Source organism: Pimephales promelas, chromosome 1 (assembly GCF_988280905.1).
Source record: "Pimephales promelas chromosome 1, fPimPro1.hap1.1, whole genome shotgun sequence".
Taxonomy (NCBI): domain Eukaryota; kingdom Metazoa; phylum Chordata; class Actinopteri; order Cypriniformes; family Leuciscidae; genus Pimephales; species Pimephales promelas.
Genome location: NC_142769.1, coordinates 52,340,918 through 52,368,402, shown reverse-complemented (window position 1 = coordinate 52,368,402; position 27,485 = coordinate 52,340,918). Strand labels below are relative to the sequence as shown.

The 27,485-nt window shown below is 37.1% G+C and overlaps 1 protein-coding gene across 1 annotated transcript; it reads right to left on the bottom strand.

Annotated features, from left to right (window-relative positions):
• Positions 1-40: 40 nt before the first annotated feature.
• LOC120461194 (uncharacterized) lies at positions 41-27,124 on the bottom strand. The gene is made up of 33 exons (XM_039649344.2): positions 27,007-27,124; positions 25,951-25,992; positions 25,503-25,547; positions 24,297-24,950; positions 22,038-22,106; positions 20,114-20,176; positions 19,474-19,533; positions 19,357-19,392; positions 18,246-18,299; positions 18,114-18,164; positions 14,198-14,269; positions 13,814-13,861; positions 13,653-13,733; positions 13,515-13,559; positions 12,785-12,853; positions 11,410-11,460; positions 11,254-11,319; positions 11,127-11,165; positions 10,242-10,304; positions 10,079-10,156; positions 9,961-9,999; positions 9,809-9,874; positions 9,678-9,728; positions 7,954-7,998; positions 6,971-7,024; positions 6,805-6,903; positions 6,672-6,725; positions 6,514-6,588; positions 5,485-5,571; positions 4,808-4,847; positions 4,672-4,726; positions 2,796-3,129; positions 41-1,928 (listed from the first exon to the last, which is right to left on the bottom strand). The coding sequence occupies exons 1-33, from the start codon at positions 27,007-27,009 to the stop codon at positions 1,515-1,517; spliced, it is 3,102 nt and encodes a 1,033-aa protein (XP_039505278.2). The 5' UTR covers positions 27,010-27,124; the 3' UTR covers positions 41-1,514.
• Between the last annotated feature and the right edge of the window lie 361 nt (positions 27,125-27,485).

The following is a 27,485-nucleotide window of genomic DNA, read 5'->3' as shown; positions in this document are numbered from 1 at the left end:
GTTGTCAAGACATGAAATAACTGGCATTAAACCTAAAGGTTGTGCAAAACAAGAGCATTACTTAAAAATGCACTGCATCCAAAGAATACAATCTCAATTACTGTACATAAAAACATCTTGTCTGTGGGCTTCATTTTCATTATAATGATTGTAAACAAAAACTGGATTTGAAACACACATCAGAACAGATAAATATGAAGGATGATTTGTGACTACATAAAGAAATACTATAAGCAACCTTTGTTTTTAGGTTATGTAGTCCAGCAAAGCATGATGGGAACAGTTGTTGAAATGGGAAAAAAAATATCAGATATCAGGCTCTTAATCTTTTAATATTTATGCAAAGGATGGAAGTCCCGCCACTTTTTTAAAAAGGTAATTGCAGCTCACAATTCTGAGTTTGTTTCTCACAACAAAAAACAGAATTGTGAGATGTAAAATTAGAATTCTAAGAAAATAAATAATAAAAAAATAAGTCTGTATTGTGACAAATTCGGTATTACGAAATAAAAAAATTAAAGTAATTTTTTTACCGAAATTAATTGCGATTTAAAATTGAGATTTAAACTCAGAATTCCAAGAAAGTCGTTTACATTTGTTTACATTTACAGTTACATGCTTGTTTACATTTTTTTATTTTTCGCGGTAGAAACAAGCTACCGCATTCTTGCACTCATTTGCATTCTGAATATATTTATTGTTTCATCGAAATACATACTTTCCCAAGAGAAAATCTAATTTCAATCCCATGTAAGATTCCTTCAAACTGAAAGCGAAGAAAAGTGTGTGAGAGAAATAATTTTTAAATTGTGAGATAAAAAGTGACAATTACCTGTTTTAATTGTTGTCCATGGCAGAAAAAAAACAGAATTGCGAGACGTTAACTCATGGTGCGTTCACACTGGACGCGAATAGCGCGTCAGGCGCAAATGATTTCAATGTTAGATCAATGCAAGGACGCGTTATGCGCGTAAAAATTCCTGCGCCGCGAATGAGGCGTAAGAAAAAGAAGCTGTATTGTGGCAAATTCGGTATTACGAGAATTTTTTTCTAATTGTGAATAAAAAAATTTTTTTAAGTATTTTTTATTTCCGAGAAAGTGTGAATTTCTTGTTTATAACTCGCAATTTTGAGAAGAAAAGTCTGTATTGTGCGACAAACTTGCAATTGCAAGAAAAACAATCCACGGCAGAAAAAAAACCCTGAATTGGGAGATGTAAACTCAGAATTGTAAGAAAAAAATTCTGTATTGCGACAAATTCGGTATTACGAGAATTTTTTTTCGAATTGTGAATAAAAATAATATTCTGAGAAAGTAGGAATTTCTTGTTTAAAACTTGCAATTTTGAGAAAAAAAGTCTGAATTGTGAGATTCAGCAATTGCGAGAAAAAAAAATGAATTGCGAGATGTAAACTCGGAATTCCAAGAAAGTCGGAATTCTTGATGATTTCCAGCTCCTTGAGAGAGTTTAATTTTATGCAGATGAGCAGCGAAGGAAACATCCAATGGGCCTTCAGATGTTCCCAGTGGCGTCGAGCAGCTGCTCTCGGATGGAGTTGAGCTCCACTAAACCCTCCTGCAGTTGTTTAGCCAGGCTTCGCACTTCAGCCGTCACCTCCTTCTTACAACCTTTCTTCACCTCCTTCATATCTTTAGTGAAGAACTTGTCCATTCCTGAATGCAGACTGGCTAGCTTGACTAGAGTGTTGTGGGTTATCTCTTCGGCTCGCTCGACCGGGTCAGTAACGAGGCTGATGGTTTGCAGCGCCCGTCGCACTTCCCAGTCGCCGGTGTAGTAGTTGTTGCGTCGCAGCAGCGGATGAGCGCGCATTCGACCGAGACCTTCAACGATGAACCGCAAACAGTGCAGCATTTCCACCAGCTGCGTCTCGTAGTCCTGAACGATTACCTCAATCTTCTTACGGTCCTGCGTGAGGATGGAACAAAAACAACATTAGACCATTTCATCAAGTAAAAGTCTTTTAGTAAAACTGTACAGACGTCCTTATTCAGCTCGTGCTTAACGTGTCTTTCTGCTGTAAAATCTGAAAACATGCTATAGAAAACAAGAAAACTTACAAGCAATGTGGTAAATCATGCTAGCAGCATGCTAAACCTGCTAACAATGAACTCATTAATGCTAGAAACATGCTTCAATTATGCTAGCAAAATGTTTAAACATGCTAGCAATGTAATAATTCATGCTAGCATTGTGCTAAATCATGGTAAAAATAAGCTAGAACTCGTAAGCAACGTGCTAAATCATTATTTGAACATATGAAATCTAAATCTTACTAGTAACGTGCCAATTCAAGCAGGAAACATGTCTGCAAAGTCATAAATCATGCTAAAACATGCTAACAATGTGCTAAATTATGCTAGCAGCATTTTAAACATGCTAGCAATCTGTTAATTCAAGCTAAAATGTTAGAATTGTGTTAAATCATGCTAGCAAAATGCTAAAGCATGTGAGTAAATCTGATAATTCATGCTAACATGTCATCAACTTGATAAAACATGTAATCAATGTGCTAGAGATTCTTAATAACATTCTGTTGACAAGTAAAATCTGCAAACTTCAAGCTTTTCAAAGTTATTTCAAACTTTCAGACAAAGGCTTTGACAAGCCAACATCCAAGTTAGCCATCAAACTTAACTCGTCTAGTAAATGTTAGCGAGGCTTGATCTAAAGATCGGCAAAGCCAATTTTATTTGAAAGAATCGACAGGAATAGTTCAAAGGTGTTGGTTTGTAATCGTCTAACAGCTGCATAAGATAAAGAACGTGAACGTACATGCATGTTGTTGATGTTGTCTGAAATGCTGGCTGAAGCCGCCGTGATGCCGCCCGCCGTAGCGATGCCCAGTCCGATGGCCGAGACGATGATGGAAGCGCCGAACGTGACCGGAGCCAGCGCCAGTCCCGTGATGGCCGCGGCTCCACCGATGGCTGTGGTCGTTCCCCCCGTGATGTTGGCGACTTTAGTCCGATGGTGAAAGTTGCTGAGGTCGTCGGCGATGCCGTATAAGATCAGCACGTGCTGGTAGAGAAGCTCGGCTCGCTCCATGAAGAGCTTCAGGTACACCCGGAGACCACGATGGACCTTATCGGCCAACGCTTTAAACGATCTGACAGGAGAGAAAGAGGACAGTCTCAGGCCACGTTTACACAAAGCCGGGTTTTTAGCAAAACGAATATTTTCCCCCTCTCCGTTTTCAAAAATAACATTGTGCACACATGTTTTTCCAGGACATGTGCTGTTTTCATATAACAATATAACAATTTTCTATCCATACAGAGGAGGCATAACCTACTTTAAATGTATTGAAATTAATAAGGTATCTTTGAGTAAACTTCGAGTATCATTTGAGTTGGCCCATGTGTTTGCTGGACCGAGTGTCCTGGTTTTTGGTAATCAAAATATGGTCACCCTAGCATAAATACGCCGTCGAGCGCCATCATAACTATGCCAAACCTATGGGCGGCAGTGTAGGGAGAAGGATAAAGCCACGCAAGCCAATCAGAATCCTCAAAATCGACAAGAGAGAACTTAAGACCCCGTTTCTCCCAGTTCACACGACAACACATAACCGGCGTTTTCAGAAATCTCCACTTTGGCCGGAGTTTTTAGAAATAATCGTTTTCTGTGATAAAAACGAGGGAGAGGCCAAACCGCAGGGAATTTTCTACGTTTTCCCTTCGTGTAAACGGGGGCCTCAATAAGTGTGAGGCTTAAAAGAGACAAAAACAAAGACAAACGGCAGAACTTTAGGATTTTATCAATGACGACTTAGTTGATTGGTTGATTGTTTTTTCACCTAAATATCTAAATGTTCTCAAAACAAGAAGAATAAACTATCCAGTGGGGTCAAAGAAATCAATTCATATTCATTTGAACTATTTTTTTTTTGTACCCAATTGAGAGATACATATTACAGTGCCAAAAGTTGTGGGACGTCCGTCTTTACATGCACATGAACTTTAATGATATTCCTGATCCGTAGGGTTTCATATGGAGTTGGCCCACCCGTTGCCGCTATTACAGCTTCAACTCTTCTGGGAAAGTTTCCACAAGGTTTAGGAGTGTGTTTATGGGAGGTCTGACCATTCTGATGTTAGACGAGAAGGTCTGGCTCGCAGTCTCCGCTCTAATTCTTCCCAAAGATGTCCTATCGGGTTGAGCTCAGGATTCTGCGCAGGAAAGGCAAGTTCCTCCACATCAAACTCGCTCATCCATGTCTTTATGGTCCTGATTTTTGCACTGGTGCGGAGTCATGTTGGCACAGGAACATCCCCAAACTGTTCCCACACTGTTGTCTTGGTACTAAGGGTAGTAAGTTCACTGGAACTAAGGGGCCAAGACCAACCCCTGAAAAACAACCCCGCGCCATAATCCCCCCTCCACCAAACTTTACACATGGGACAATCCATTCAGGCAAGTACCATGAAGCTCTCTACGCACTGTTCCTGAGCTAATCCGAAGACCACATGAAGTTTAGTCATTCTGGGGTGCGTTTCCCGAAAGCATCGTTAGCCAACTATGGTTGGAAGTTCCGTCGTTACCAATAGAGTTCAATGGAAAATTGCGAACAACTTGCGACCATAATTGGCCAACGATACTTTCGGGAAACGTACCCCAGGACTGATCTTATGATAAATCTTAATCTTACATGGTCTCTTCCTCTTTAGAGCTGATCGTCTCGTTCGGAGTTACTTCATCCCAAACTGAAAAACACAGAGATTGAATGTGAATGTGATTTCGATCTGATGACCACCGGGTGATTTAGTGAATTAATCTGGACTCACACTCGACTGTATTCCACCACTCCATCAGACTGTCAGTGTCCTGCCAATCAAACACACGTTTATGACAAACACACTTCAAAATCACATCAAGAGCACAGCAGAAACAGCACAGCAGAATCTATAGACTTGAGTGGAATGAAGTTAGCGTGACGAGGAATGTCATAATTCACCCCTTCACAAGAAACCATGCTAGTACCATACTAAATCATGCTAAACATGCTAACAATGTGTGAACATTGGGTTAAATCCTGCTATCAAAATGTTAAAACATCATGCTAGTATTATGCTAAACCACATCAGAAATGTGCCAAACCATGTACGGACCATGTGAAATTATACTAATAATGTGCTAATTCAAGCAAGAAACATGTCTGCACATGGTTAAATCCTGCTAAAACATGCTAGCAATGTGCTAAATTATATTAGGAACATGTGAAATCATACTAGCAGTGTGCTTATTGATGCATGCAACATGCTAATTCATGCTAGCAAATGTGATCATGCTAAAACATGTTAGCAAGTTGCTAAAACGTTAGCAATGTGTTAAAATATGCTAGCAACTTGTTCAAATCACATCAAGAGAAATGGACAGATACTTCAGTATATAGCACAGCAGAATCTATAGACCTAAGTAAACGTGACGAGGAAGGTCGTAATGCACACATAAATTTACTGACCCCTCCATCCTCCTCTTCCTCATGCTTCTGTTCTTCCTCTTGATCTTTCAGTCGTTTCATGTCCATCTGAGAAGACATCCACTCAGCCTTATAGAGAGAGATGTGATGGAAAATGAGACGACAATACCCGACACAGAGATCAGATAATACAATCACACAGAAATATTTATCGTCTGTATTATGGGGCCCTGTGATTTCCACGAGAAACGGAAATCAGAGTTGCGGAATCAAGTCATAAAAATAGAATTTAACGTTATCGGAATACGGAATTTTTCAAATATTGATGAATAAACAAAAAGCAGACCAGTAAATTTAAATCGTACTGACACAGAAAAACCATCATCATAACATAAACACAGAAACACGAAGCTCTTCATCGCAACTTGGCAAAATAAAAGTTCGGTTCAACTTGAAGAAATTATGACAGAAATATATTAATGTTGTAAATCAGTACAATTAAATTAAATAAATTATAACGTATTGTTAAAACTTAATTTGTTTTATGGAATAATTTTCGGAAAACATTTTCTTTCATGTTTTATTCTCGGCGGTAAAGCTATTGTGTTAAATTAAACAGACAAAAAAAAAGTTTAATTTCATATGATTAAAAGGTCAATTAAATTAAAGTTTTAAGTCTTCATCCAATTTCCAGAAAAATGTAAATACACAACACAGAATTTCTGGAGGAACAAAATAAAACAAACAATGATTTTTCTGTTTTATATATAAATCGTTGTTTTTATAGACATGCTTTTTGATTATTAAAATTTAATTAAATTATTAAAATTCACAGCTTAAGCTTAAAACAGAAAACACAGAACTTGGTAAAAAAAAAAAATAAAACGTAATTTTAAAATTTCATTGGCCTTTTAATAAATTGTTGTAAAATGTTATAAGTTTCATCATTTTCATGATAAGTCCCCCCCCCCCCCCAAAAAAAACAAAAAAAACAAAACAAAAAAAAAAACGAAATTTGGAAAAAGATAAAAGGGACTTCATAGGACCCTTCTACTATATTGTGCTAAATACCTTAGCAGCGTCAGACAGGTAATAATTTGCAGAAGTGGCACCAGGAGATTGCAGAAAATCTTCGGGAAAAACGTCCTGAAAAAAGCAGGATTTACACCAGATGAAGTGGCACTGAAGGAGTTTATTGTAGCAGTAGGTTGAGATGAAGGCGCTCTAACCTTTGACCCTGTGCGATGCGTGTACGTTTCTTGAGGTTTCTGTGGTTTATTGTCCTGTATGAGAGAGGCCGTCAGTGCTAAACTCATTTGCGTGAACAACAGAAAAGCATGCGATTGAAAAGATAACAGATACCGGTGTGTATTCCTCCCACCCGAAGTCGTCTTCCGGCTCCAGGTCTCCGGCCCTGAACAGATCTGCACCCTTTTGAGGGCCCTCGTCTTCCTCCACGGCCTGCAGATATCAGACGTCAGCATTTAAACATTTAAATAGTCAGATGAGAAGAAAGTCAGACGGGCACCTTTGAGCCTCGGCGGGACAGCGGCGGCACTTTCAGAAGAGGAGGCTTCTTCATCTGCAGGAACAGCAAAACTCATTAAAGCTAAATACAAGTAAAAAATAAACAAAACCATATTTAAATGTACATAAAAAATATTAATAAATATAAATATTATGTAGAAATAATATTAGTATTTATATTTATACAAATAATTATAATACAAATATAAAATACACAAATAATATTATATAAAACATCATTTTTTATTTGACGAGATGGACTACAATTTAACCAAATTAAGCTCCATCAACAGCATCAACTCCATTAATTAAAAAAAAATGAATGAATGAATGTAAATACAAAATATAATTATGAACATAAATAAAATACACATATGAATAATACACGTATGAATAATAAGATAAATACACTGTAAAAAAGTTGTTGCCTTAAATTTGTAAGTACAATCAGCTTGGATGTTTTAGTCATTTAAACCTAAAATTCAAACTTAACACTAAACTGACTTTAAAAAGTTTAATCTTGTATAACTTTTAAAATAGTTGAAAAGTGCTTAATTTTGATGAGTTAAAATAAATAAACAAATATTTGTTTTCGTAACTTTTTTTACAGTGTATACATATAAATAAATATACTATTATATAAATATAATTTGTATTCATATTTATTTACTTGTCTTTTATATAATTATTTACCATAGTTTGAGACAAGAATAGCCTGATAACTTTCATTGATATCAAAAAGTGATTTGACGCACATTTACATAAATGATGTCAGTAATGAAGAAGTTTCTTATGAAATAATCAATGTAAATCCTTTAACAAAACTAGTTTTCTGCTGTAGTGTTACTGTCAGCACAAGTGAAAGCACGTCTAAATCAACAAATGCGGATCAAAGAATCTGAACTGAAGCCAGAAGATTCCTCAGAGATCAGATCTAGGGAAAGTTTGAGAAATATCTGATGTGGAGATAAACCGAAGCTTCACCTCATCATGATCTTTAGTCGGCCTGATCTCAGCTTCCTCAATGCTCTGGAAAACACAAGTGTCAGCTGCCGTTTAAATACTATATATTGCTATATCATTTAATATTACAAAAATGGTCAGAACTGATTTTTGAAAACACCAAAAATTATACAAACTGAAGCCATGGTTATTATTGTCAAGTAAAACTACAAGAAACATTTTACAAGTTGAAATAAAATAAACATTGACTGAAAATTTAATAAAATAAAATAGTAGTTGAGATAAAATGTTTATATACTTTCTATGAGTTTAACTTGAAGTACTAAAATAACTAAAACTAAAATGTATGTTTAATATATTATATAAAAAATAGGGCTGTGCAAAAATTAATTGCGATTAATCGCATCCAAAATAAAAGTCTGTGTTTACATAATATATTTGTGTGTGCTGTATATAAGTATTTCGTATATACTGTATATAAATACACACACATGCATGTATATATTTAAGAAAATATGTTATTCATATTTAAAATATTTATATTTATATAATATAGATTATGTATTTTTATATATATATATATATAGAGAGAGAGAGAGAGAATTTAAGCGCAAATAATTCTTAAATATATATATGCATGCATAGGTATTTATTTATATAAAATAATTATCTACAGCACACACAAATATATTATGTAAACACAGACTTTTATTTTGGATGCAATTAATCGCAATTAATTTTTGCACAGCCCTAATAAAAAATAATAAAAATAACAAATGAAAGATATAAAAATAAAAACGAATTTAAAATATTAATAAAAACTAGAATCATATATTAATGATATAGCATGTATACTTAAAATAAAATAAATGATTTAAAATAAAAAATTTATTTTATAACAAATTATTTTATTTCAACATTTTAAGAAAACATTTTGTATAATTTACACAAAGTACATTATATATTATACGTATATTAACACGAATTAAAAAAAATACAAAACTAACAAAATTACTAAAACTTTAACTAAAATGAAAATGGGAAATAAAATGTAATAAAATATTCAACTAGTTTCTAGTTTAACGAAGTTTAACTCGTTCTAAAATAACAAACTGAAATTAAAGCTGCATGCAACATTTGGCGGGGTTCAAGCATTTAAGGCCTTTAAGCACATAAGCATTTAAGACATTAAGTTTTATTTAGCAAGCTTTTAACCACTGAAATCATAAATGGAAAAGTCCATATACAGCCAATTTACCATAGGAAATATATGGTTTTAAATATTTCTAACAGTTATAGCGCCAGCTATTGTCCGATCTCTATAAAATTTTGGATGCTTGTTCCACAATTTGTGTGAAGTTCTGAGTTTTCCTTTAGGATTTATAGGCTTTTGAGTGTATTTTGCCACGCCCATTTTCTAAATGACCTGGTCATAGCCACCCAAATGCAAAAGTTACATTTTTTGATCTAGTTAAAATTACGTATCTAGAGAGTCCAAAGATTTGCCATAGACTGGTTTAGTTCAGATCGGGCGAAAAAACAGGGACAATTCACAAAAGTAGGCTTTCGACAAAATTCGACAAAAGCAGACATTTTTTTTTCACCCAAATTGAGCCCAAATCTGGCCAGGTTTTGCGTCTCTAACTCTTACGGCTTGGTCTGCACGTTTTACAGTTTTACAGGTCCTTACCATTAAAATAGGGGTTCAGTACTAAAAGCTCTCAGCTGTGAGTTTGAAGATTTACCTTCGAATATCTGCGGTGTAAAAGCGGGACTTTAAACTTCGTCGGTTTCTTCTGTAAACAAACAGATCAAAAATGAATCGAATACAAAATAAAACGCCATTGAAAGCTTCACAGAGATCATTGGAACGCACCGGCCGACAGTCTTGCGTCTCCTGAAGTTTGTCACTGAAGTCTGAAGTCGTGAAGAGATCGGATGCCTGAACACATCAACACAACACCAGTCATGCTTCTTCTCAGTTAGTTCTGGTTTAAAGATGTGTTATGCTTCCTATCTAAGCCCTACCTTTGTAGGAGGACCCATAAACCCACTGGAGTATGGACTCTGGAAAACAAGGGTTCATATATTAGCACTAAAAGCCTCAGTAGAAGTGACCAGAAGCAGAATATGGCTTAGTTTCCACCTTAAACTGGTTTGGGGAATAACTGGTGTCTTCAGTGTAAATGCTCATTCTCTTCAGCTCATCCATCCCGTCCTGATCCTAACATCACATCACATCTGTGTTAATAATCCCACACACACACACTCCTGAGCTTTCCACAAACACCCGTACGACCCGGACAAACCTTGAGATGTGGATGAGGAGTGAAACCACACGCTCCCTTCAGTTCATCCTCGCGCTCCTTCTCCTGGAACACACCGGTATCCACAACGTTATACATACCGTTATATAGCAGTTACACATCTCCTGCAGTAATATACTGTAGTACAATACTAATCTTAAAGTCCCCCTGAGGTGAAAATCCAGCTTTAAATGTTGTGTGGTGTGTTTAATGCGCTTTACCACACACCATGTGTAAGTTCATGAGTCGACAGCTTTGAGTATTTTCTGATAAAAACTGCAGTGAACCAAAAACACGCTTTGAAATCGCTGGTGCTTCTGACGTCACAAACGATCTTGTAACCAATCAGAATAACGTGTGATCATCAACCAGTGGGTCTCGGAGCTGAGTGAGTGAGTGGAGGCGGGGCTCATTTGCATATTTATAGAACCTCGCATACTAAATGAGGCAAGGGTGTCGAGTTACATTCAAGATATTTTAAGGCACGAAGACATATTTTCGTCGTTCGTCTGTAATTCGCGAATTAAAAATGAATTAATGTAATTAAAAATAACGTTTTTTACTAGTGAGAATTGTATTTCTGATATGGAACTTGGAAATTATTTTTGCTATCAACAATTTAATTTGAATGGAAGCCTATGGTGACATTTCACTAGTGAAAATACAATTACAGACATCAATTAGCACTTTAACTACTGAAAATGTCATTTTTGATATCAAGAATTGATATCCTGGAAATGAATAGAAGTTTAAATGGCTTGCCATAGTGAAAGGGCCTTCATGTTTGCATGAGAAACCCACGGTTCAGTTTTTCCACATTTGACCCAAACGGGGGTTGAAACAACCCAGCATTTTTCGAGCGTGTACAGTATTCTCTTCTGAAAATACCTTAAAATGTGGCGTTCCCACCGTCGGTTCATTTTCAGCCTTGAAAATCCGATAACAAATACAAAACTCTCATTAAAAACACAAACTAATATAATAAAATATAAGCAATCAAGGAAAACAGACTTACCTTGGATAAACCGATAACAAATCCTCTTTGAGGAACAAACTTGACTTTGACCTTCTTTTTGTGTTTCTAATAAAAAAAGAATAACAGTGAATAAAATAATGCATTGATGAGAAAATGAACGACAGAACAGAAAGACGACAGATCTCTCTCTTCTACCTGTCCATCGTCGATCCCTCCCGCGTTTCTATCGCCACCATTCTCTGCAATCTACAACAGGAAATTACATGTAACTTAAAGTCTATCAACCACCCTGAACACCATAGCAACTACATAGCAACACCTTAACAACCACCCTGAACACCATAGCAACTGCATAGCAACACCTTTACAACCACCCTGAACAACATAGCAAATGCATAGCAACACCTTAACAACCACCCATAATACCTAAGCAACTGCAAAGCAACACCTTAAAAATTACCCAGAATACCCAAGCAACTGCATAGCAACACCTTGACAACCACCCAGAATACCCTAGCAACTGCATAGCAACACCTTAACAACCACCCTGAACACTCTAGCAACTGCATAGCAACACCTTGACAACCACCCAGAATACCCTAGCAACTGCATAGCAACACCTTAACAACCACCCTGAACACTCTAGCAACTGCATAGCAACACCTTGACAACCACCCAGAATACCCAAGCAACTGCATAGCAACACCTTTGCCTTCTCAAGTTTACAAAGGTTGCATTGCCAAGATATCAGTGTTCTAACAAAATTAAATAAATATATATATGTGTGTGTGTAATGATAATAATGATATAGAATATTAAAAAATATATAAAGCTATCTCAACATTTTTGAAAAAAAGACAAAAGTAATAAATGAATCAAATTTTAACTGATAATAAAAATCACTTTTTAAAAATCTATTATTAAAACTGCATTAGCATCTCAAAGACAGTGCATTAACAGTGACATCTGCCGGCCACAGACATGTACAGACAATGAACGGACTAAAATATCAAGCCAAACAACATTGCTTCAGAAATTATATATTTCTTATTTTATTTATTATCATATTTTGTGCTATTTTATATTTTTATTTAGTTTTTATTGTAATCTAATTAAAAATAAAAGCATTCAAATGAACATATTCATGTCAATATATATATATATATATTACACATTTTTTATTTAGCTGTTTGATATTTTTATATTTCATTTTATTTCATTTTTGTGGTATTCTTTCTTTTCTTTTCTTTATATAATTTTTATATAGATTTTTATTTTATTTTATTGTAATTTCAATTTTATTTTACGTTTTTTTCTTTTTCTATTTTCTTTTTATATATATAAATTTTTCATTTTATTTTTTTTTCCTTAAACATCACAATATCACACACATGTCAGAGTGCTTGTGTGTTTTCTTCAATATTATTTTTAATGATTATTGTGATAAATGCTGTGTGTGTGTGTGTGTGTGTGTGTGTGTATTAATAACGTCCAGAACTGACGACAGTCTCAGGATAAAGTCTAACCATGAAACAGTCATTCATGAAACTGGAACTGGAGAAGGATTTACCGGAGGCTTGTCCTGCAGTGAAGCGCACAGATCCAAGTCTCCGTCAGAAAAGGGATCTTTAGAAAAAGACTGCAACACACACATGTATAAATAATAGGATTTAAAGAGACTCTAGTCCTCATGTGTGCGGGCCCTTCAGATAACGGCATGCAGATTGAACAGAACTGAACGCCATTGTAGTCTCAGTTTCACAATATTCCTCATTATAATAATTGATGCGCAGAATAAAGGGGCGGGGCCTGCTTGAGTTAGTAAACTGCTGTTTATGGTAAGGGGGGTGGGACATTTCCCAAAACACACTCGAAGCGCTCGACCAATCACAACACACTGCTCCAGCCAACCAATCAGAGCACAGTGTGCTTCTCAGTAGGAGGGGCTTCATAGAGACAGGAAGTAAACATTACTAAAGTGTCCAAAAATTCAGAATGTCTAAAGAATAGTTTTCCCTTTTATTTGTATTTAAACAATATAATATGATAAATTGTCTGCATAATCTTTCAAATTTAATTTAAAATAATTTTGAAATAAAATAATCTAAATCACAAATTATTAATTATTTTATTAAATACTTTTTAATTTTTAATGGATAAACTTGTAATCAAACATAACTTATATATAAAGTATTATATCGTTCTAAACATCATTTTCTGTTTGGTTTATGGCTTTAAAATCCAGGCTTTAAATCTAGAGTACCAGCTATATTTCATGTTTCATATTATATTCCTCATACCTGTGGTCGATGCGGCACAGGAGGCTTGAATTTCTGTGTTTGCTTCTGTAAAATAGATATAAGAAATAAATATATTAAAGATACAGTGGACATCGCAGCACAGACGCGTGAGTGTGTGTGTGTGTGTGTGTGTCGCACCGGTGTAAAGTCCACATCTTCATCTCTCTTCGGTCCGAACGGTGTGAGATCAGCCGTTTTTGACCAGGATGGCAAATCATCCTAAGAAGACAATTCAGTGAGGTCAAAGGTCAAACCATATGCATATTTAACATGATAAATGTGTTATTGATGGATCAAACCTGATAGTCAGCAGGGAATCCTTTAGCTGAAGCGTCAGTGTGTTTCGTCTGAAGATATTAAACATCAGAAACACTGAATATATTTAGTGACCCGTTACACTCTTGCTAGTTTAATCATATACGGATCAATTTATACCAGAAATGTCCATGAAATGCTCGTTATTAAAACATTGTGTTATACCGGTATATTGGAAATGAGCAGCCTTTCCTTTACACCTAAACACTAGTACAGGGTCATTTGTTTATTTAAAATAATATTGCAATGTACTTTATATATTATCTATATTAAATTATAATATATATATATATATATATATATATATTATAATATACACACATCATTAGACACACTCGTTATCCCTCTTCATATTTGAGGATATTCACCTTTGACCCTCGACGCAGACTCAGAGTGTGTGTGCTCGTCTCAGAGATCTTCTCTTCATCCACAATTTTATCCTGAAATCAAAGATTTGGTTGACATGCAGAAACTATGATTATATATAAATAAAACTCGAATGTGACTTTGGGTTGAGACTAAATATTTTACACGACCATAAGAGCTTTAAAACAGTCCATATTTCATCAGTTCTCTCTATAAAAAGCCTAGAGAATTACAATAGAGGAGGTTTACACTTTAGGGTTCAATTACAATTCATGTTTTAAACAAATTTTCGTTTTCCAGTGAACATTTGCAAATAAACGACACACTTCTCTCATGTGCCCTGTTCTGCGATTGTAATTGATTGGTTTGATTGGTCTCTGCTCTGATTGGTCAGATGACCCAGTCTGTTGTGATTGGTCTACTCTGCTCTGATTGGTCAGATGGTCCAGTCTGTTGTGATTGGTCTCTGCTCTGATTGGTCAGATGACCCAGTCTGTTGTGATTGGTCTACTCTGCTCTGATTGGTCAGATGACCCAGTCTGTTGTGATTGGTCTCTGCTCTGATTGGTCAGATGACCCAGTCTGTTGTGATTGGTCTACTCTGCTCTGATTGGTCAGATGGTCCAGTCTGTTGTGATTGGTCTCTGCTCTGATTGGTCAGATGACCCAGTCTGTTGTGATTGGTCTACTCTGCTCTGATTGGTCAGATGGTCCAATCTGTTGTGATTGGTCTACTCTGCTCTGATTGGTCAGATGACCCAGTGTGTTGTGATTGGTCTCTGCTCTGATTGGTCAGATGGCCCAGTCTGTTGTGATTGGTCTACTCTGCTCTGATTGGTCAGATGACCCAGTCTGTTGTGATTGGTCTACTCTGCTCTGATTGGTCAGATGGTCCAGTCTGTTGTGATTGGTCTCTGCTCTGATTGGTCAGATGACCCAGTCTGTTGTGATTGGTCTACTCTGCTCTGATTGGTCAGATGACCCAGTCTGTTGTGATTGGTCTCTGCTCTGATTGGTCAGATGACCCAGTCTGTTGTGATTGGTCTACTCTGCTCTGATTGGTCAGATGGTCCAGTCTGTTGTGATTGGTCTCTGCTCTGATTGGTCAGATGACCCAGTCTGTTGTGATTGGTCTACTCTGCTCTGATTGGTCAGATGGTCCAGTCTGTTGTGATTGGTCTACTCTGCTCTGATTGGTCAGATGACCCAGTGTGTTGTGATTGGTCTCTGCTCTGATTGGTCAGATGGCCCAGTCTGTTGTGATTGGTCTACTCTGCTCTGATTGGTCAGATGACCCAGTCTGTTGTGATTGGTCTACTCTGCTCTGATTGGTCAGATGGTCCAGTCTGTTGTGATTGGTCTTTGCTCTGATTGGTCAGTTGTGATTGGTCTACTCTGCTCTGATTGGTCAGTTGTGATTGGTCTAATCTGCTCTGATTGGTCAGATGACCCAGTCTGTTGTGATTGGTCTACTCTGCTCTGATTGGTCAGATAACCCAGTCTGTTGTGATTGGTCTACTCTGCTCTGATTGGTCAGATGACCCAGTCTGTTGTGATTGGTCTCTGCTCTGATTGGTCAGATGGTCCAGTCTGTTGTGATTGGTCTACTCTGCTCTGATTAGATGACCCAGTCTGTTGTGATTGGTCTACTCTGCTCTGATTGGTCAGATGGTCCAGTCTGTTGTGATTGGTCTACTCTGCTCTGATTGGTCAGATGGTCCAGTCTGTTGTGATTGGTCTACTCTGCTCTGATTGGTCAGATGGCCCAGTCTGTTGTGATTGTTCTACTCTGCTCTGATTGGTCAGATGACCCAGTCTGTTGTGATTGGTCTACTCTGCTCTGATTGGTCAGATGGTCCAGTCTGTTGTGATTGGTCTCTGCTCTGATTGGTCAGATGACCCAGTCTGTTGTGATTGGTCTACTCTGCTCTGATTGGTCAGATGACCCAGTCTGTTGTGATTGGTCTCTGCTCTGATTGGTCAGATGACCCAGTCTGTTGTGATTGTTCTACTCTGCTCTGATTGGTCAGATGGTCCAGTCTGTTGTGATCGGTCTACTCTGCTCTGATTGGTCAGATGGTCCAGTCTGTTGTGATTGGTCTCTGCTCTGATTGGTCAGATGGTCCAGTCTGTTGTGATTGGTCTACTCTGCTCTGATTGGTCAGATGGTCCAGTCTGTTGTGATTGGTCTACTCTGCGCTGATTGGTCAGATGGCCCAGTCTGTTGTGATTGGTCTACTCTGCTCTGATTGGTCAGATGGTCCAGTCTGTTGTGATTGGTCTACTATGCTCTGATTGTTCAGATGGTCCAGTCTGTTGTGATTGGTCTCTGCTCTGATTGGTCAGATGGTCCAGTCTGTTGTGATTGGTCTACTCTGCTCTGATTGGTCAGATGGCCCAGTCTGTTGTGATTGGTCTCTGCTCTGATTGGTCAGATGGTCCAGTCTGTTGTGATTGGTCTACTCTGCTCTGATTGGTCAGATGACCCAGTCTGTTGTGATTGGTCTCTGCTCTGATTGGTCAGATGGCCCAGTCTGTTGTGATTGGTCTACTCTGCTCTGATTGGTCAGATGACCCAGTCTGTTGTGATTGGTCTACTCTGCTCTGATTGGTCAGATGGTCCAGTCTGTTGTGATTGGTCTCTGCTCTGATTGGTCAGATGGTCCAGTCTGTTGTGATTGGTCTACTATGCTCTGATTGTTCAGATGGTCCAGTCTGTTGTGATTGGTCTCTGCTCTGATTGGTCAGATGGTCCAGTCTGTTGTGATTGGTCTACTCTGCTCTGATTGGTCAGATGACCCAGTCTGTTGTGATTGGTCTCTGCTCTGATTGGTCAGATGGTCCAGTCTGTTGTGATTGGTCTACTCTGCTCTGATTGGTCAGATGACCCAGTCTGTTGTGATTGGTCTCTGCTCTGATTGGTCAGATGGTCCAGTCTGTTGTGATTGGTCTACTATGCTCTGATTGTTCAGATGGTCCAGTCTGTTGTGATTGGTCTCTGCTCTGATTGGTCAGATGGTCCAGTCTGTTGTGATTGGTCTACTCTGCTCTGATTGGTCAGATGACCCAGTCTGTTGTGATTGGTCTCTGCTCTGATTGGTCAGATGGCCCAGTCTGTTGTGATTGGTCTACTCTGCTCTGATTGGTCAGATGGTCCAGTCTGTTGTGATTGGTCTACTCTGCTCTGATTGGTCAGATGACCCAGTCTGTTGTGATTGGTCTCTGCTCTGATTGGTCAGATGGCCCAGTCTGTTGTGATTGGTCTACTCTGCTCTGATTGGTCAGATGACCCAGTCTGTTGTGATTGGTCTCTGCTCTGATTGGTCAGATGACCCAGTCTGTTGTGATTGGTCTGCTCTGCTCTGAATGGTCAGATGACCCAGTCTGTTGTGATTGGTCTACTCTGCTCTGATTGGTCAGATGGCCCAGTCTGCGCTGATTGGTCTACTCTGCTCTGAATGGTCAGATGACCCAGTCTGTTGTGATTGGTCTGCTCTGCTCTGAATGGTCAGATGACCCAGTCTGTTGTGATTGATCTACTCTGCTCTGATTGGTCAGATGGCCCAGTCTGCGCTGATTGGTCTACTCTGCTCTGATTGGTCAGATGACCCAGTCTGTTGTGATTGGTCTGCTCTGCTCTGAATGGTCAGATGACCCAGTCTGTTGTGATTGGTCTACTCTGCTCTGATTGGTCAGATGGCCCAGTCTGCGCTGATTGGTCTACTCTGCTCTGATTGGTCAGATGGCCCAGTCTGCGCTGATTGGTCATATGACAAAAAAACTCCATTATCTTTGAAACTTTGCAGGACTTTTACATTCACAAACATCTCTGTTACACACTGGATGAACTGGAATATCTGAAAAAACATAATTGGGGACCTTTAGAAACTGGTTGTCAAAAGTCAGTCAGTGATTTACCTTTGAGCTCCTCCTGATCAGCAGAGAGCGTCGCAGTTTTTTCCCCAGCGTCTATAAAGATCAACAGGACGACATGAGCACGTGAAGGACGGACACACACTCGAAGTCACTCATGCTGAGTTTAATAAGTACCTGCTTTCCATTCTTCTTCACAGTCCCGTCGACTCCAGCGGACGCTTCTGTGATCTAGAGTCAACAATATTGTGAAACCAGATTTTTACAGTGTGAGAAACTCAGTCATATGTGATTTGGGTGGTTGCCAAGACATAACTATGTGGTTGCTAATGGTTTCTGTATTTTTAGCGCATTCCACACCCTCAACGTTTGAAAAACATCATATTTCTTTACCTTCTGTAGTTTGTTGATTTAGACTACAATAAATCAATGCAATGAGGATAAATATGTCGGCCAAGTATGTTTTGTGAGGTTAATTATTGAGTGTAAAGATTATTACATTATTTTAATTATGTTTTAACTACTATAACATTCAATGTATTGTTTGATTTTAAACACATTTTTTGTTAATTATTATTTTAATTATTATTATTTGTTTTATTTAGAATAAAATAGAATTTAATGTTGTTTTTTTTATTATTTATGTAAAATATTTTAGGTTTTAATGCTGAATGCAAAATGAAGTAAAACCGCTTTGGGAAAATCCGAAAACTTTTTAATCTAATACTTCAGTTCAGTTTTGTTTCAAATATCAACAATGTTTTTAAAGGGGTAGTTCACTTTTAAAAAACTTTTGCTGATAATTTACTCAAGATGTCCATGTCTTTCTTTCTTCATTCGAAAAGAAATTAAGGTTTTTGATGAACGAATCTTTTTTCGAGCCATTTGGTTGATTCAGCGAACGAAATGACTCGAAAAAAGATTAGTTCACTTTGATGAACGAGTTCGAACAGGAGAGTCACGAACACGCATCGCAGAAACTTAAACTTTTTTATTTATTTTTGAAATTAGCGATCATTTCGCTTGATAAGATCCTTATTCATCGTCTGGAATCGTTTAAAGCCCTTTGAACAGTTTGCACTGAAACTGTCTTTTGGACCTTGAACCGTTTGGACCCCATTGAAGTCCATTATATAGAGAAAAATCCTGAAATAATTAAATTCTTTTCGACTGAAGAAAGAAAGACATGGACATATTGGATGACATGGGGGTGAGTAAATTATCAGCAAAAGTTTTATTAAAAGTGAACTACTCCTTTAATAGTTCGTCATCTGACGGTCTGACTCACCCGTACAGAGTCTCTCCGAAGTCTTAATTTCCCAGCCTGCACCAGAGAAAGAGCAGATGAAATGCCAGTTTTTTTGCACAGGTTTTCTATTCTACATTTCACACATTAAGAACTTACTGGTTTCCATTCTTGAGAGAGTTCTGGACTGTGTTCGGGCCAGTCCTCCACACACCTTTCCTGTAAATCACGTTTCAGTTACGTAGGTGTATTTGTTTTAAATCAAGCATAACACTCTACACAGGCATATGAGCCAATTTAAGGGTGTTTCTTCAACCACAGGAATTAAATTAAATAAATAAATCAACTTTTTCCTTGTTGCAACATGAAGATCAAATAAAAACCCTTCTTCAGCATTTATCTTTTAACTACAGTACAGTCAAATAATGCAATATATATATATATATATATATATATATATATATATATATAATTAAATAACTCAGAAACATTCTTACAATTATAAAACATTTTTTTTTTCTGAATGTGAACTGCAGATTTTAACAGTCGTGTCCTGGAAGTAAAAACTTCATTAATCCATTCAAAATAATCATGTTTTACCCATGTGCAGTTTGCAATGCCTCATGGGATTGTAGTTCTTTCCCTCACTAGAGCCATTGAGTTCACCATCTTTTATGTCCAGTTATCAAATACTTTTTTGCTTCAAATAAAAGTTTGTAATGTTTGGTGTGTTATAATGCTTTAACAAAGACTGTTTTGAAATGGAAAAAATTCTTTGGACCAACGCACACACACATACCTGACCGATGAGAAGGACATCCTCGTAAACCGGCAGATCGTTCTCGACCTCAGCCGTCGGGTTCTGCCACATCAAAACATTTCATCATAGTGTTGAACAGATAACAGAGTGTAAGATACAATAATAATAAACTAAAAATACAATAATAGTGGAGGGAAAATAAAATTAAGGCGACACTTTATTTCGATGGTCCACTTAAAACATTCTACTAACTATAAGTAATTATTATTTATTATTTAACTATTATATAAGTAACTTATTTTAACCTAACAGTCTACTACAGTTAGTTGACATGAACTGTGGTTGCAAATTAATGAGATAGCTGACATGTTGTTGCAAATTAATGAGATTTAGTTGAAATATAGTTGCAAATTAATGAATTTGTTGACATGTAGTTGCGGATTAATGAATTAGTTGACATGTAGTTGCAAATTAATGAGATTTAGTTGGCGTGTAGTTATGAATTAATTAATTAGTTGACGTAGTTGCCTATTAATAAGAGTGAACTGACATGTAGTTGCGAAGTAAAGAGATTTAGTTGAGAGCTGCCTACAGAAAACGTGGAATAACAATAAAAAGATCATTCTAAATTTATATCTCACAATTCTGAGAAGAAAAATCTGAATTTTGAGATATAAACGATATGAGATATAAAAATATGATATTCTGCCTTTTCCCCTCAGAATCAAAGAAATCAATAACATTTTACATGGATAATATTTCAATATATATATATATATATATATGTTTGCCACAATTCTGAGAACTTTTTTTCTTTCAAAATTGTGATATACATTCGCAATAGTGAGAAAAAAAGTTTTATGTTTCTGTAAAAAAATATTTTCAAGATTTGTTATCACAACATATTTTCTTTTGTCAAATCAACTTTATAATAATTTATTTAGTTGAGATAACTTATTATTTTGAGTTTCTGATGGTTAAATTAATCTCCTTCATTGTATTAACTCACTTTTTCCAGTTCAATCAACTTAAAATTTTAAGGCAACCCAGGTTACTTACTTTTTTAAGTTAAACCAACAATATTTTTTTACAGTGTAGTAATCACAACATTTTTTCTTTTGTCAAATCAACTTAAATAATTTATTTAGTTCAGATAACATATCATTTTGAGTTTATGATGATTAAATCAATCTCCTTCATTGTATTAAACCACTTTTTCCAGTTCAATAAACTTAAATTTTTAAGGCAACCAGGTAACTTACTTTTTTAAGTTAAACCATCAATATTTTTTTTTACAGTTTATGTAAAAGGTTACGGGTTTCAATGTTAGATAGTAGTTTACTAAATCTGAGAACTCATAACTTTAGATTTTTTATAAACTATAAACATAAACTAAATTTATGTAATCGGTTACATCAAAAGTAATGAGTTAGCTTAACTCATTTGACTTCATTTGAAGTTGAAGTTCATTTAAAGTTCGTCATTTCACTGTTTTTACTCAATAAAGCGAAGTTTTAGCTTTATTTAGTATTTAAATGCAGTGTAAAGTTGAATTGTGTACTCAGAATTATTATTGTTTTAGTGACTCAATGAAAATAAGTACTCATAACTATTGTTTTTAATAAACTTAAATTACTTTAGTTAATCAGAGTTACCTCAAAAGAAATGAATTAGCTGAACTTGGGTTTAATATTTACTTCATGTTGATATCAATATTACAAATACATATAAATCGCAACTAGATAATAGATGATTTGTTTAAAATAAAACGATCCCGTTACAGTTTTGTTTTGTGTAATTGGCCAATATTGAGTTCTATAATGTTTACCTGTAGTGTTATTGTAGTATAAAAAAAGAGAGAAAGAGTTAGTCTGTATCCAGATTAACATTATCATCAAATCACATCCACGTGTGGGGAAAGGAAAGGGATGAGAAGGAGAAGTTTGCAGTAAAGGAGTGATACCTGAGGCTGATGGACGCTCTTGGGGGCTTTACTGCGAGGAGCAGGTTTCGGCGGACGCCTCCTGAACATCTGCAAGAACACAACAACTGTCATTTTGTTTCGGGTGAGATATAAATCAGTCTTATAAAACCCTAAAGACCCCATGAAATGATCAGAAACAGGAAGCTGAAACCTGACATCAGGGTTAGTCAGTCTAGAAAGCATTTGATTGGACAAAAATCTACGCCATCGATATTTTGATTTGTGAGAGAAAGATTGTATTTTATATTATCTGTGTATTTTTTTAGGGCCCTATCATATACCGGACACCATGCAGCGCCAGGCGCGACTCGACTGTTTTTTTTTGCTAGTTTCAGCCCGACGCAGTTATCATTTTTCATCGTTGGAGTGTTGCTATTTTGAGGAACTGAAATAGACTGAGAACAACAAAACCTGGTCTAAAGTCAATGGCAATATTTTTTTGTTATTTAAAGAGAATGTTATTAATATGACATCATGACAAATGCGTAAACATACACGCCACTTATCTATACGCATTTTGAGCTATCCGCGTGTATGTTTACGCCGTTAAATGTCCGAGTGATTAAATGTAGATACAAAATGTAGATCTACCTCTGGAGAGCGATATTTTTTTCCTAGGATGGTAGGGGAAGACTCATAAATGCTATTAAAGGGTTAGTTCACCCCAAAATGAAAATTCTGTCAGTATTTACTCACCCTCATGTTGTTCCAACCCCGTAAGACCTTCGTTCATCTTCGCAACACAAATTAAGATATTTAAGATATTAAGATCGCTCCTGCATACTAGTCCATAGGCTTCTTGAGAGACTGGCTCTTGCTGTCTTTGAAAAGTCATTAAAGACATCGTTAAAATAGTCCAAGTGACTACAGGGGCTCAATCTTAAGTTTATCAAACGACGAGAACACTTTTTGTGCGCAAAAACAAACAAAAATAACGACTTTATTTCAACTATTGGTTTATTTCTCCCTCTGCGCGAGTCAGGTTACTAGTTTAATAGCGTAAGCTTCTGTTATTGTACGTCACACGCATCACACACACATGACCAGCGTCGGCCAATAGTGAGCCTTCGTGTGACGTAGCTTTACGCAATCACACTACGTTAACTGACTACAGGCCCATGGAGAAGGAAGTGAATAGTTGAAATAAAGTCGTTATTTTTGTTGTTTTTTTGCGCACAAAAGTGTTCTCGTCGTTTGATAAAGTTAAGATTGAGCCCCTGTAGTCACTTGGACTATTTTAACGATGTCTTTAATGACTTTTCGAGGACAGCAAGAGCCAGTCCCTCAAGAAGCCTATGGACTGTATGCAGGAGCGATCTTAATATCTTAAATATCTTAATTTGTGTTGCGAAGATGAACGAAGGTCTTACGGGGTTGGAACAACATGAGGGTGAGTAAATACTGACAGAATTTTCATTTTGGGGTGAACTAACCCTTTAACCCCAGTGACGGGTAGGTTTAGGGACGTCATATATTTATACAGTAATGTAACGTTAGGTCAACGGCGTTCATAAACACGCTAAAAAGCGATTATGCGTGTTGATAGCACACCAAAGAATGGAAACACGAATTGCCGTGTCATACATACGCCATTTCACGAGATCAGTCTGGATATATCCACGCTACGTAAGATTGCAAGATTGGGTCGTGTTTCTGTAGTCCGAATGAGACGTAAGAAAACTACAAATTTGACTTGCTTTACGGCAAGCGTTACAATTGCCGATAGGTGGAGCATACTCGACAGTAGACTACAACTACATGTAAGATACCTAGTCGCTAGGTCGCTTTTGAATTGTCATCATGATACCAAAGCCAGCGCCGGATAAACAGAGAGCATGTGCGTGTGCGACAGTAGGATGCGCCAGGCTAAATTATTTATGACAGCAGTAATGGACAATTCCGCTTCCAACCTGTAGGGCGACCACAGTTACTTAGTGTTGCTTTAAAGGGAATAGGAGATGAGACTATGATTGGTTGACTACACGTAAAGCCCAAAACACAGGCATTGCTCATTAAGAGAATAGAGACGACCCCTTTAGGCCTTGCGCCGGGAGCACCGACCATTTGTCCAGTGGATTCAGACACCATATAGGTGCACTTAGCTTTAGACCATGCACTTAGATCCTTACAATAGGGTCTTAGGGTCACACTAGATATAGATGAGCTCAAAGCCAACAGATATGGATTAAAAGCCAATAAACGTGACTCATTGGGTCTGTAGTGGACAGATGTCCTCACCAGGCCTCCGTTGGAGGTGTTTGCGGAGGGAATCTCTTGAACGGCTCCGTTCTGCAAACCGACATCAGACGTCCCAACGTCCTGATGACCGATGAGGTTATCATTATTGCTCTTCTGATTGGACTGAACTTCATTCTGCGGGTCGAACAGAGGATCGAACGCCTTGATGTCAGAGACGTCGGGTCCTGCGGTGGACGAAGGCGTCTTGAAAATATCATCGAACACTGGATCGGCGTTAGAGAAGAAACTCTCTGTTTTAGTGGACGTTTCTTGGAAAACATCGGCTGAATCGAACGGCGATGTGAAGGAAGGAGTGGCTTCGGATTTTTTCTGTCTGGAGAGGATGAAGTCCAGCAGCGGATCCCTCTGATTGGCTGAAGACGAGGATTCTGCGTTCTGATTGGTTGAGCTGCTTTGTGTCAGATCAGTGTCCACCTTGTCTTTGAAAGGCTGGAAAATGTCTGTTTCTTCACCCCAGATGCCCGACGGCGTTTGAAACACATCAGGTGTGTTGTCTGAATGAAAATCAGGTGAAGGAAACACAACCCAGTCTGGAGCCGCGAAAGGATCGATGTTCACAAAGTCCGAAAACAGAGGCGAATGATGAATGCCGTTTGGTAAGACTTCCTCGTCAACCGTTTTCATGGCGTATTCCTGCAAACACAAGCGTATTCAACAGAACATTTGAGGATTCAATGCCACACACCATTTTAATCAATTGTGTCGATGCATTTTATAATACGCAAGGAAACAAATGCAACTAAAATGTTTGGGGTTTCTTAAAGAGGTCTCTTCTGCTCACCAAGGCTGCATTGATTTGATCAAAAATACAGTAAAAACAGTAAAATTGTGAAATATTATTACAATTTAAAACTGCTCTTTTTTATGGTGAATATATGTTAACATGTAATTTTTTTCCTGTGATCAAAGCTGAATTTCCAGCGTCATTCATGTCTCCTTCAGAAATCACTCTAATATGAAGATCTGATGCTCAAGAAACATCAGTGTTGAAAACAATTGTGATGCTTCATATTTATTGGGGAAACCGTGATATATTTGATTGTTTTTGCATCTTAGATAAAAAAACGGAATTTATTTGAGATAGAAATCTAATGAATCAATTTAATGCACCCTTCCTGAATAAAAGGGTTCATTCTGTTCCTAGACTATTGAAGGGTAATGTGTGTGTGAGATCGTCACTGATACCTGTGGGTTTGAACAGAAAGGATTCATGGAGCTGTTGATCACATTCTAGTGGAGAGAAAATCAGAATTAAAGAGTTTAGATTGGATAAAAACAATAAAAAACACAAACGTGGGCTCTCCTTCATACATTACACACTTTATCAGCATCAGTGGTTCCATGATGAACCTTTAACGTCCATGCAAGCTTTCCCTTCCACTAAATGGTTCTTTAGATTATTAAAATGTTCAGAATAAAATAGTTATTTTAAGAACTGTTCATTGAGAGGTTATTTGGGGGCTAAAATAATTATTCGATGGCATTTATTGCCACAAAAATAAATAAATAATAATAATAAAAATTTTTTAAGAGAATGATGCTCAACTGTGGAGACTGATTGTCTTGAGCTGTGTGTCTACTGGCTGGCCTCTGATATACTAATAATTTTTAAAATAAGATGTTAGATTCTCACCTCCATAATCAGACCTGATGCACCAAACACTGAATCAGAATCCTGTGACACACAATAAAGGAGATGGACAGATGAATAAGGTTAAATAAGTTCAGATCACTGTATTTGTTTATTCCATAAGTTTTTTTAAACAACAACAACAACAAATAAAAGACATGCGAACTACCCAGCTAACAAAAGAACTTGTTTTACTAATGTATGAACATTTCCGAATGTTTTCTTAATTGTCAAACCATCCCGTTTTTAAACGTGTTTCTTCCTAGTTCGAACGTTAAGGGAACATTCCATTGTATTACTCATACATTATGGGAACGTTATTTTTAAAAGTTATCTGGACGTTCTGAAACAAGTAACAGTTCAACGAAAAAAAAAAGAAAGAAAGAAAACACAACAACGTTTCATAAACATTGTTAAATAACGTTTGTGCTGACGTTTTGATAACATCATTAAAGACCAGATACTTTTAACGAACGTTCTATTAACGCTTTTGTTTGTTCATAATTTTTCAGAACGTTCTGAAAATGTTCCCTGATGACATCGGTCTGATCGCTTGATCATGATGAGTTGCAAAATCAGTTGCATTACTACAGGAACCCAAAATATGCGACGACTGACTTGCACAAAACTGGCATGCACACCTACGTTTAGTTTAATGACATTCGAAAACATGCCATGAATGAGATTAATTTCACTCAGATTCAATATAAACAAAAATCAGTCCAGTATTACAGCATTTCTACACTGAAGAATTATACAATCTAAAATAACCGGCATTTAAGTAAAAAATTGCGACAGTTTGATGTTGCTGCATCAACCGAAATACACCAATTTAAACAAGTTAAATTAATTGTATCGGTCAAGCAAAGCATAGCCTATCAGCATCAACAGTATAATAGCGAACGCAACTTTCTTTCGAGTATTACTGTGTTTAGTAGGCTATACAGTAGCCTAGATAAACACGCGCGTGTGTTGTTCTTTACCGCGTCACATGTGCAGTTCACTGAGCTCGTTTTTATCGTTGCAAGTTTGATATTTTAATAAAAAAAACAAACTTACCATGTAGCCAGTGAGGTTTCCAGACAGGCTTACCAGTGGACAAACTAAACTAAAGCACTTACCAAACTCGTTATGTAAAAATAATTCACGAAACGCAACAGGTGAAGCTCGCGCGTCTTTCAACACTCACCTGAGAAAACTGTGCAGACCTGCCGGTCCTGTATTACAGCTGAAACACGCTGATCTCAGACCTGCCTCAGTGTAACAGTTGAAACACACTGATCTCAGACCTGCCTGTCCTGTTGAGGATCTCAGAAGTCATATTTACAGTTGAAACACTGATCTCAGACCTGCCTATCCTGTATTACACCTGAAACACACTGAATTTAGACCTGCCTCTCAGTATAACAGCTGAAACACACTGATCTCAAACCTGCTGTCTTGTTGAGATTCTGAGAAGTCATCAGACTAAACTCAACCCTAAACACACAAAACTCAACCAGTCGCCCGGGGCGTCATTTCTTCATGTAACATGGGGG

Excerpts from the sequence above, each read along its gene's own strand:
- LOC120461194 (XM_039649344.2), bottom strand. Across the intron at positions 24,951-25,502 it reads CTTTCTGTTCAAACCCACAG|GAATACGCCATGAAAACGGT; the intron begins GTATCAGTGACG and ends TTGTGTTTGCAG. Across the intron at positions 7,025-7,953 it reads CGACTAAAGATCATGATGAG|ATGAAGAAGCCTCCTCTTCT; the intron begins GTGAAGCTTCGG and ends CTGTTCCTGCAG.